Source organism: Buteo buteo, chromosome 17 (assembly GCF_964188355.1).
Source record: "Buteo buteo chromosome 17, bButBut1.hap1.1, whole genome shotgun sequence".
Classification (NCBI taxonomy): domain Eukaryota; kingdom Metazoa; phylum Chordata; class Aves; order Accipitriformes; family Accipitridae; genus Buteo; species Buteo buteo.
The window spans coordinates 20,945,468-20,958,077 of record NC_134187.1 but is presented as its reverse complement, the minus strand read 5'-3'; the positions used below and the strand labels follow the sequence as shown (position 1 = coordinate 20,958,077).

General features: G+C 38.2%; 1 protein-coding gene across 1 annotated transcript in view; it reads left to right on the top strand.

Moving 5' to 3' along the window:
• The window catches only part of SNTG2 (syntrophin gamma 2), a 308,015-nt gene that overhangs the window by 241,484 nt on the left and 53,921 nt on the right, over positions 1-12,610 (top strand). Inside the window, exon 11 of the mRNA XM_075049219.1 lies at positions 7,561-7,599. Coding sequence (XP_074905320.1) covers positions 7,561-7,599 — 39 coding nt within the window. The remainder of the gene's footprint in view (positions 1-7,560; positions 7,600-12,610) is intronic.

Below are 12,610 nucleotides of genomic sequence, written 5' to 3'. Positions count from 1 at the left end.
AAAATATATTTCAGTCTTTTTGAAATGCTAGAAATCGATGATGAAAACATAGGAGCACAGCTGTCCCTGGAAGAATTGCCTGTGCAGGTTTTTAATCTTTTTTTCTTTAGATGTGTTCAGGCTGTAACTTCTTTTATAAATTATGATTTAGTAGCATGTCTTTAATTTATGCTTTGTACTCTAGGTTAATTATTGCTTAGGTCTTCAGATTATATTGTGTAGAATTTTTATTGGATTTCAACATAAATCTTTGGTCAAAACAGATTATAAATTGAATTTATTTTTCTGCTCTTCAAAAGTTACTTGGAATCGCATTTGATCACAATAGTTCACTTATTACACTAATTCTTTTTAAATATTCAATTGCTTAAGCAATGTCTTGACAAAATCAAACATTTTTGCTTATGATGCATTCTTTATAAATATTCTCTATTCCCTATTTAGTGATTTACAGCATTTGCAGGGTATTACTATTTGATAATTCTAAGAAAGTGATATAAATTATTCATGAATTTTCATAATTCCTTCTGTGTGAATAGCAAAAAGTAGTGTATGATAATATTTTTAGAGCAATTCCAGTTCATAGTTACTAAGCCCAATTATTTTGCTTTCTAAAGAAATGCACAAAATAAAAACCACTCCAAGGATATATGTGAATAAGACAATAAAAAGTGGCTATATATGCAAGCAGGTTTTATTAGTCACAGGGTTCTAGACTGTTTTTTCAAATGCGCTATGTGCAGTAGCATGTGTCCTGACATAGTATCATCACTGCGTTATGACCTGTCTGCAGCAATATTTTGTTATGTACCAAGTACTTGCATTGGTCTTATCTATCACAACAGTGAATTCTGTAAACAAAGTAGTCCACCTGGTGTTCATGTAGGTAGCTGTTACGAGGAAGGGTCTGAGAAAGAACAGCCGTGATAAATTCCCATGTTTTGTGTTCTTAGTGAGATACAGAGTAAACTCCATACAGACCATATGAGAAGCAAGTAAACTTTTTGCTTGGACTTAATGCTTTACAGGTTTTGTCAGCTGTGCAGCCTGTGGTACAACTGGAAGGGTCTGGCCAGAGCATTATTTTAATTAGTGATCATCAGAACAGGAGATGTAATAGTCAGTGAGAATCCCTTTTATTGCAAACTCTTTTTTAAGACCAGGACTGTGAGGCTGGAGTGCAACTAAAGTGTACAGCAGAAGGCTGGAGAGCCCTCCCTGCCTCTGGGCAGCCACAGGACACAGATGGTTTGACATCCACAGTGCTTAGGGCAAGGCCTTTGGATTAGGCTTCTTGAAAATCCATTTTGAATGCTTTTTATTACCTTAATACTATCATTTCACAAAATGATGCTTTTCTTATCATACTTCTGAAATTGATGTTAGGGAATGGATCTGTAATTCCTCAGAGCTTTTTCCTGTTTCTGCACTTCTCCACTTCTGTAGAGTGTCTCCCCCATTCTCCAGGAGTACCTGAAGATAATCACTACTGGTTCAGAGATTATATCAGATAATCCATTATCTACTTATGGGTTATTTTCATGAGTCCTTGCTGACTCTAAGTTCAATTGCTTCTCCAAATATTTAAACTATTCATTTCCTATTCTGTCCTATGCCATCATCTGTGTATACAAATTAATTGCTAGATACATGGTCACAATGGACCTTCTTGCTGACACTGTTAGCAAAAGGAATGTCAGCATTCTTACCTGACCTATTACTAAGTATTAAGCAATACTTTCCATTGTTCACTTTTTACCTCCACACATTTTTAGGTTTTGTGCTGATACTTGTTTCTTGAGTTCAGCAACTCGTCCTGCATCTTAGTCATTCTTACTTCATCTTGTGCCTGTTTGTGCTACTCTTATATACATCCTTTGTCATACATGTTTGCATACCATTTTGAATCATTTCTTTTAGAATTTTAGTTCTTAAAGAGCTCCTGATACAGACTAATTGTTTTCTTACAGTGCACCCTATCTTTCCTGTAGCACTTTACCCTAATATACTTTATTTTGCTATTTTACCCTAATACAGTCTTGTTCAGCAACTGGCAGCTCTTTGTCAGATCTCCTGCTGATGTCAGAAGACAATCCTAATGTAGGCAGTACAAAAATAGCTCTGCCACAATGTGACACTTCTGCTAATGTCAGACTACTCTTTTGAAGTACTGAATCATCTAACTTCTATGCAAAGGCAAGCTCTCTGGGGATCAAGTGTAAAGGAGGAGTCATCTTTCAGTAGTGAAGATGTGAGAAGTCGTCACTGCATAAGGATGCTACCCCTGGATGTTAACATATCTAGAAGGTGTTACTTGGTAGATGAGAAATAATGATTCTGGTACTAGCCTGTAGAGAATTAGTTCTTATAAGACAGAGGAGCACAGGGAATACTGCAACGTGGAGAAAGATGTAAGGGTATCTTTTCAGCCCTCCATACTAATATATGCCTTGTATGCTTAGCTCAGAAAATCTCCTAGTAACAGCTTTACAAGCAGTATGGATTACTTTTTTTCTAAGGACCCTTGCCCCAAATTATTCATCACTCTGTTAATATTCTTGTTTTTCACATAGTTTTCTACCAGCATGAAACTTCACTATCATCTTCCTTTGTGGTTCTATCCCCAATCTTCTCAATGTTCTCAAAGCTCTTCATATTTACCTTTGGCAGAAATAAACAGAGATGAATCAGCACCTCACATTTATTTCTTCGTACACCTCTTTTCTCGCAGTAGGAGGTACAGTTGAAGAAACTGAGGGGAGGGAGGGAACAGAAACTGGCAGTGAAGCTGCCATGATGAAACAAGAAGCACAGGAAACAAGTTGATCTGCATGTGCTTCTCACTGCTCCTGTTCTTAATTTGTTCAATTAGAGGGTTCTTTGTAGGCTGAAGTGTCAATGCTGTGCTGGAGATGGTTTTTTAGGAGAGAGTTCTTTGGAATAATTTATATTTCTCTGTTTTGCACCATTCAGATAGCCAGCTATTGAATATGTACAGCTTTTCTCATGGATCCTAATTATTTTCTTTGAAACGTAACACTGAATGTTAATGTAGTCACAATCAGTAGAAGCACCTAAAGGTAATGCTGCTAGTTCATTTACATTATAGAGACTTGTTTCTTATATTTGTAACTTTCTCAAGGCTTTATTTTTTTTCCCCAGTATATTCTAATGGTGTTATTTTTTAAAAGAATATTCACAAATAAATGAGTGGTTCATAAGCAGGTAAGAGAACAAGTTAAGTTGTAGTTGTTCCACTTTAAACATTATTTATGATTTTTATAAATCATTCCTGCAGTTTCCTTGGAGGATGGTAGAACTTAAAATTTGGCTTCAAAACAGGGTTATTAATCCAGATCATATTTATGCCTTTGATGGCTTTTTTAATTGTATATGTCATAGTGTGTAAACCTTTTCTTTTATGCCTTTATGTGTACGTATATCTAAGTGATACTCCGTATCGCAGTGGAGTGGAATTTCTGTTTGAATAGGGAGACGCTTATGAAATATGAGCTTTGAACATACATATAAAAAAAGAAAAAGGATTGGGAGGGTCTTGCTTTCTTTATGCAACAGAATGTGGGGTACATGTAGATGGAAAGAAAATCCTTGTGTATAGGAAGCAGTATACAAATTCAACTGCCTCGATGATAGAAAGAATTCTATTCCTTGGGTGAAAACACGCTTATATTTCTTTGCTGCTGCTTTTTTTTTTGTTTTTAAACTCAAAAATTTCCATTTGAATGTACCACAGTTGAAACCACTGAGGTTGTACAGGGAAGTCAGTAAGGGTAGGAATCACATCACCTAAATTTAGCCAAGCAACAAGCAGTCGCATAGGATCCTCTTACGGCCAGGAAAAAAAAATAGGTGCCTGTCAAGATCATTCTCTCTCTCTGCTGTCTGCTGGAATGAGAATATAGGTATATTAGATGTATAACTCTTTCCTTTTTTGGCCTGCCAAAGTTAAGTGAGATAAATCCCAGCCCGGGAGGTATTTAGATTTAGGTATATGGTTCTGAATCATTTCCTCCCCATTCTTGCCCCATATGTATTCATTTAGGACAGAGTATAGGAATTACAACCGCTTAATAGTTCCTTTTCCAAGTTGCCTGCAGTCTTTGCAGATCCAGGTTTTTGGTTTTAGTTCCCCTGCTGTCTCCAATTCCCATTACTGTACTGCAGTGCTGAAAGCTCATGCGCTGCCAGCAAGGTGTAGTGTATCCCATTTGTATTCCTGTCTCTCTGCACCAGCTGTGGAGTCATGTAGAGAACATGTGGTGCCAGGTGAGGTGGAGAGCGCATACTTCTCTCCTCAGCCCCATGACATAGGGACATAATGTGATGCAGAAGGACATCTTTCCTCTTCCCCTACAGTTACGTCAGGGCTGCAGCCATCCCTGCTTTGAATAGGGAATGAGCTAAGACTGTGCAGTGAATAGCTGTGGAGTCCAAAGCGTTCTTCCCTATTGCCTTTACCAATGGGAAGCTGGACTGGTTATGAGGATGCTCTTCACAATACTCTACCCTCATTCTGCAGAAAACCTGCATGGCCAGTCTAACACACATTTTTCCAGGCACATCTGAACACAATAAAATAAATAAAAACAAAAAACCAAAACCCCCAAATTTCTTCCTATCATATAGGGAGCTTAAGTAGTTTGAACCAAAAAAGAGAGCGAAAGGAGACAGGATCCCCACTAGCCCTGTTTATTTGCACTGGTTTATGCTATAATCATGTTATTATTCAGCATGTCTTTGGCCACCTGCAAGAACATATTATTTTCTGTCTGTGTAACATGGCTTCTGTGTGGTTACTTTGTGTATGTATTTGTGTCTGAAGCACTGGAGAAAGGTTGAAGCTGAATATGGGTAGGGTGTGATGGCGTTCATACCGACCTTAAAGCATTCCGGGTGCCTTCTCATTATGTCCTGCACAACTGCTCAGGATTAAGCCTATTACCAAATCAGACTGGTGAGGTCTGCCTCCTTCTGCAACACTGGGCATGTCACCAACGTGTTTTATCCAAGTTACAGAGTGGGGTTCTTGAGTACCCACTGATTTGGTACTGTCGGGGCCCTGAGAGCACCAAGAAGCTCTGCCACCTTTTCCCCCTCCCAAAGTGCTCCAGGCCACCTCTGGCATGGTGCAGCCATGCAGCCTGGGGTCAGGCTGCTGTAGGCAGAGCTGTGCATGAAAGCTGCAAGGAACCTTGCTGGGGCCCCCCCGTCAGCTTGGCAGCTGCATGTCAGCTCCATCCTCATCACCAGTCCTCATCTGTGCTATGGTGCAGGAGCCAGCACCTGCAGGCTGTGACCTGCCCCTGTTGTGGTGGTCCCCATTCCTCCTCTGGGGTAGTTGGGAGGTGGTAGGGAGCATGGCAGGGCCCCTCCAAGGGGTTGGCAGGCTCTCCCAGCACTCTACCCAAGCTAAGAGCCAGGTCTGCCAGATGCCCTAGGCTCCCAGCAGGTCTGGCCACCTCATCCCCAGAGCCTCAGTCGCTCCCAGCTGTCTGACCCACCAGCACACCTGCACCATTTGACCACACAATTCAATTCAAACAGGCTGCAAAAGTGAGCCTGTAGGGGAGAAGGAGCCCTGATGGCCCATGATGGGTTAGGACTGACTGGTGAGTTCCTGCAGCCCTGAGGCTTGGTATCACCCTGTGTCCATACAGCCAAGGCTCCTGCTGTCATCCTGTGCTCCTCCACATTACGTTTTGTCTGAGGGTCATTTTGTTTACAGTCATAGATAATTCACTGCATGCAGAATAATGACGTGCTATTGCCATCTGTTAGCTACAAGTGTGTGTGGGTATATACACTTTATATACTTTATATATAAACCTGTAGCTTTTATATATTATTCATGTCATTAGATCCCACAGCTGTACTTTACTAAAATCAAGTAGGCAGCAGTCTCATGGTCATTAGATGTTTATTTTATAGCTAAACAAGCTGTAATACAGCTGCAAACAGTCCAAGACAAGTCCAGACAAACCCTGACACATTCTGAGGTCTGTGTCATGAGCATAACACAAAGCCTGTTGGCCTCTTACAGGTGTACTGGCTCTGGCTGGGATGGAGGCAACTTTCTTAGTAGCCATATGGTGCTGTGTTTTGTATTTGTGGCTAAAACAATTTTAATTACACACCAGTGTTTTGACTGTTGCTGAACAGAGCTTGCATAGCATCAAGGCTTTTGACTTTTTCTCACTCTGACACACCCCACCTCCCCCAGCAAGGGATAGGCAAGGAATTGGAAAGGGACACAGTTGGGACAGCTGACCCAAATTGGCCAAAGAGATACTGCATACCATATAACATTGTGCTCAGCAATAGGAGTGACGTAGCAGACAAAGAAGGTGGGTGTTTCTTGTCCAAGGTGGCTGTTGCTTGGAGACTGGTTGGGCATCAGTCTGCTTGTGGGAGGTAGCGAGTGATTACCTTTATATCAGTTGGTTTTGTCCTGTTTCCTTCACTTATTAAGCTCTCTTTTTCTTGACCCACAAGTCTTCTTGCTTTTGCTCTTCCTATACTCTCTCCCTTCCTGCTGGGAGGGGGAAGGGAGTCAGCAGCTGTCTGGGTGCTCAGCTGCTGGCCAGAGTCAACCCACCACAATAAGCAATGGCATTACCATATTTATTGAGCTACAAGACTGCAGACATGCTCTACTTCCGAAAATGATCCACAGATTTGATCTTACAAATCTGGTATGGCCAGGATACAAGTGATAGCTCTGGATTTCTTCTGCTATTTTCCTGTAGCAATTGCAGTTTTCCCTGTGCATAGCTATAGCTTTTGGTCTTCTGTCACAAGTCTTTCATTTGTTATAAAAAAGCCTTTTTGACAACAAGATCCTTTGGAAGTACTCAACTGTAGGACAGTTTGAAGCTTACATCCTTGCATATAGGGGAGTCTGTCTTTCCAGTCTAATCTTTTTCTGTCTAGATTCCATATCATTACTACACTTACTAATACTGTGTTTTAAAGAATGGAATATTAGGGTTTGTCCACCACTCATCTATGTAAACTAAGACTGCCAAAGAAAAGCCAAAATCAACAAAACTTCATTATCTGAACAGAGAGGAAGAAGAAAGATATGTAACTTTATCTTGAAGAGTAAACTAAAAGGAAAGCCTAAACAATATTCCCTTCATCTTTAAACTTACACTCTATGACCTTCATTTCACAACTACTTAATCACATGCCTCATTTATAGATGCTTAAGCAATTGTTTAACTGAGACCTAAGTGAGGTGTCTACAATACAGTATAATATTTTCACTCAGAGTGGCAAAGTTAAATTCATAAATGCAAATCTTTATAAAGGATTTAATGAAAACTCTGATAAAAGGCTTCCCATCTTTTGAGTCCTTGGTTTTGTAGATTTAGTGTAATAGTAGAAATCTAGTATTTAAGCACTGAATGATTTAATTTCTTACACATATAATTTGGAAATATTACTACAGTGTTCAATAACTAAGTCAATGCTAATTGCATCACAGAAACTCTTAAGCATATTAATAACTCTGTGTATTCTTCCATCTCTCTTTCATAGATGAAAATGGCAAATAAATGCTGTTCTCCCTCGGACCAGGTAAGACTTTCATTGTATTATCCATTTTTTTTAAAATTCTTGTCATTGCATTAAGTTGCACAATTATAGAGCTTACATACACACATTTAGTCAGTTTTAAAAGTCTAAAACCAAGCTTTCTATGGTTTGAAGTTCTGAAATGACCTACTTAATACAGCAGATTGTTACTGAACCACAGTAATGAGTAGAATCCTCCACTGTAGACCTAAAACGTCGATTAGATGGAGCCATGAAATGGTATTGGAAAGCATAGTGTATGTTTGCATGCAATATTGCAGCAGTGAGTCTGACAAGGTAACTCTGTATTTATATCACATACGGTGCACAGATAGCCAAGGAGTGTATTACAAATTCAATCTGTTTTGCATGTGTCATGCTGAGCAGACTACGTTTGCCATGACTGTTTGTCTGGGACTTCTGGAGCTCAGGAGCCTGATGAGATATTTCTTCTGCTCCAACTAGCCAAATATCCTGAAGATCCAGATGAATTTACTGCATTGGGAAGTATTCTTACTTCTTGTAGCATTGCAAAGAGTTTTCTCATTTACTTTGTGAGATACAATAGTAGCATTTTCCAGGCTAATTCTGTAATTCTGGAAAGTACTTTGAAGCTTGTATTATAAAACTAATTATAAAACTATAAACTTACGTGTGCTTTCATTGCATCAATCTGGCATTGAGTCATTACTCAGGAACAAAGAGCCTAATCCCTGCTGTTTCCAAAAAATAATGGGTTTGTAGATTATAAGAGTGAAAATTAGGCAAGGTGACTTTTATAGTGGTTTACTGCAGAAATTTATTATGGAATTTTATTACAGAAGTCAAAGACTGAGTCAAAAATTCTTCATATCAGGGTCAAATAAATATTTATTAGTTTGACAGCTTGTATATTCTTCCGTATGTCACCATTTTGTTATCATATATGTAAAATGTACTTGGACATTTATAGACTGTCCTAGGAGTTATTAAAAATATTTAACCATTCACATTTTCTTACACAGGAAACTGTCTTCTTGTATTTGGGTTGGTACTTTGAAAAAAAATGTACCTCAAAAACCACTGAAGACTTTAATTCTATGTATAGTAGATAATCAGGTTACCCCAAAACCAAAATAAATACCTGTTCTTTATTAGAAGAGAGCATTTAATTACTGTCTTTGCCATGGCTTTTAATTATTAATTAAACTGATATGAAAAACAGGTGATTATGAATGCCAGGTGAAAAGGTATCGAATTTGGATCTTTTGTTGGATGAACTCTCTACTACAAGTACCTTAGTAACTACTCAAAGTTTATTCATATCAGTTTAGGCACACATAATGGGTTTAGTTGAAAAAAGGAAGACATATTCTTCCTCAATTTTTAAAATATATTGGGGACAGTCATACAACCCTATCACTACCTAATTTGATTTCCTAAATAAACGGGCTAGTCTCCATGAACTGCCTAGATAGTGCAGAAAATTTTTCTGTTCCAGAGAGATGTTCAAATGTGGAACTTGCTATCAACACTTTAAATCATCCTTTATAGGAGCCTCTTTTTCTGTCTTGACTATACTGAGGTCCTAAAAAGAGTAGCCTCTTAGCATATCATCTAAAGTAGGTGCCTAAAGTTAGGCAGTACAAGCCTATCCCACTTTTTCCATTCCAAGTATGAAAAGAAGGGAAGATACAATTAGGACCTTAATTTCAGGAGTTGAAAATTTAAGGTGAGACTGACAGCAACAAGCATTGGATTGTTCTCTGCCAAAAAGTGAGAAAAAATAATGTTTATAATGAATTTGGGCACATCAAGTAAATAAAACATAATTTTTTAAAGGAGCAATGTAAAAAATTCAGGCTTTAAAATGTCCTGTCAAAATTTGCTTTAAAAGCAACCAAAATGTGAATCTCTCATAGATAGATATATATATGTATGTATGTATGTATATCGCAGAGGAATAAAAGACAACTTGGCAATGATAACTGAAAACAGAAGAGAACTTGATCTGCCCTAGATTAATGGAGCCTATTAATGTCAGTTACATAATGTTTGTACAAACCTGAATGGCTCTTGTTAATGCAATTGATTTAAAATTCAGAGAAAGATTAAGCTTAAGAGATTGAAGGTCACTTGAAGAGCTTCCTTGAAGTAAAATCGCTGATAGCTGCAAATTTATCTTTGCTTTTGAGTATGGACATTCCTGAAGAATTAAACAGGTCCTTAGAGTTTCATTATTGTGTCGCCTGTGGTGAGTTTTCTTCATTGCTTTAGAGTCCAACTTAATCTTTTGTAAAGGAACAAGGTTGGATCAGGATAGGTTTCATTCAGATTCTGTTTTTCATAGGTCATTAACAAACTGAGATTCAGGGTTAAGAACATAAAAAATTACTTTGCTAAACCTGGCTTTCTTACTTGTCTTTCATATTGCCCCTGACTGGTTTTACTGGAAACCGAGTCTCCAGAACATGATGAATTCCATGGGCATATAACTAAAGAAAACTGGAAAGTGAAAGGACTAAGATACTGGTTCCCAGGTCTAAACCAGCTGTATTTATGGTCTCTTTGCCAAACGAAGATGTCAGATAGAGTTAGGACTTTGCCCTGTGTCTATGATCCAAAGTTAGAAAGAGGCAGTAGGAAAGGTAGTAGTAGTTGTAGTTATTATGAATATATTTGTACTGTTAAAATAAACGGTACAAGATCATGACATTAACTGGCATGGTCTGACTACTTCCACACGTTTAAATTCTCTTCTCCCACCAAAGCAAGGTGTCTGCATTTAAACTGCCTATTGGAAATTATTCCCACTAATGCTTAAATTGGGAATTGTTTGGAGAGTTCTGGTTATCCCAGGGCAGGTCATGCTAGTTAGTCCATGTTGAGGACTACAGGGTTTTTAACAAATATACAGGGATTACACAAATTTGAAAGGTATTAAGTAAGTACCACTGCTGAAGCTTTGGCTTTAAGGGTATATGTAACCTGTATAGATTACAAAGCACACAGCATCTACACACTGCATACTTTTAGAGCATGTTGGTGCTCCACAAGAAGAGAGGGGGATTGAGCCAGTTTGTACATTATTTTATTGAGTGTGGAGGATGTTTACAGCCACCATTCTCCAAATATTATAAATTTTGATTCTGCTTGATTCAGTTTATTACAGTGAGAGACTTGAAAGCACTTGATTCCGTGTTATCTGTAGGCAGTTAGATTTGGGACTCGATTTTCAAAAAGATACACACTGCTGGATTGCTCTGTATTTTTTATGAAACAGTAAATTAAGCAATTCTCTCTCTGTACAGAAAAACTACTTGCAAGGTTCTTTATTTTGTTTACTGGGTGTTTTTTAATGTTTTTAAGACTAATATGATAATTTCCTGTCCTTCACTAAAAGAATACAGTTTCATCTCAGCAGAAATAGGAAAATACTGATCAGATATTAAGACTATGTATATTTTTTCTTGTGATGCTATGAAACAGATTTTCACTACTGCCTAGGATGTCTCTTCCCTTGTTTGTTTTGATTTTTTGCAGGGACCTCTTCACTGACCTCCAGAGGAAATCATACAGAAAATGCAATCTAGAGACAAGGATTGTAAAAGCATAGCATGTGATAGTACCAGGAAGGCCAGGACACAGATTAAGATGCAACCAGCAAGGGATAGATGGGTAACAAAAAATTACCCTCTAAGTTCATTAATAGGAAGAAGACAAAGGAAAATGTTTGTCTTCTACTCAGCATATCAGAGGTCAGCCTTCACTAAAAAGGTCAACTGCAAAAGATGGTTATTGCAAATAATACTAGCAAACCCCAATAAAATCTCAGATTACAATACAAAGGGAAGTTTTGGTGGTATGTATGCTTTTGATGCCTGGTGATATTTGAAAAACTGGTCAAAGTAGTCTCAGACCTATTGTCGAGATATTTCAGGGAATTTGTGTCTGCCAGGTGACATCTCAAAACATTAGGAAACGGCAAAAATCATGGCTGTTAATGGAAAAAGAAAGAGAAGTTGGAGAATTAGAGACTAGTTAATTTGACTTCAATGTCTGGAAAGAATTTTGAAATAAATAAACAAAATATTGGTATGCAGCTGCATGATAACGAATGAGTGCCCTGAAGGATTTGTCAAGAATAAATAGTGACAACCAATCTAATTTCCTCCTGTGATAGTATAACACATCTTGTGGATGGGTGACAGGTGGTTGCTGCAACGTATCTCGATTCCAGTAAGGTTTATGACATTTCTTGACATGACAATACTTTAAACAAGTATTATATGGATTTGGTTGTACAGACTTTGTTGGATAATCCAATAATAGGTATAAATGATTCACTTTCAAAGCTGACATAATCACTAGAAGTCCTGAAAAGGTCTGTCCTGGATCCAATTCCTTTGAATACTTCCTTTACAGTGCATTAGGTAAAATAAGCCTACTAGCTTTGCAGACATGAAGCTTTAAAATACAGTTTTAGACCTAAGAATGATCTTGACATATTGAAGAATGAATCTGAAAAACAGGGTGGAAGCCAATTAGGGTACAGCACATAGGCAAGAATAATCAAGTATATGTGAGAGGCTGTGGGAAACAACTGGAGAAGATGTTGCTAGAAAATACTTGAAAAGTATCTGGGGATGCAAATTCTTTTAGGGAGGTTTGGTCCAAACTCCATTGCCTTGCTAGCACTTAGGGAGGCCATCCCAGATGCCCCTGTCTGCAGAAGCCAGTCAGACAGCAACAATAAGAAAAACAACAGGTTCATTGTTATGATTTATTATTACATTTTATTATTACATCAGCCTGTGGTAATCAGGGACAGGGCTGATCAACAGAGACCCCCAAAAACCCCATTCATATGGCATTCCTTATATTCCTTTTTCCCCCTCCCAAGTAAGGAACCTACCCATGTTTTACTCCTTCTTCATTGGCTCTTGTTTTTTTCTGATTTTTACATGCTTATTTAGTTATTTCAGCCTTAATCTGTGATACCACCACCACTGTCTGTAAGTCAGCACCCCTTTTT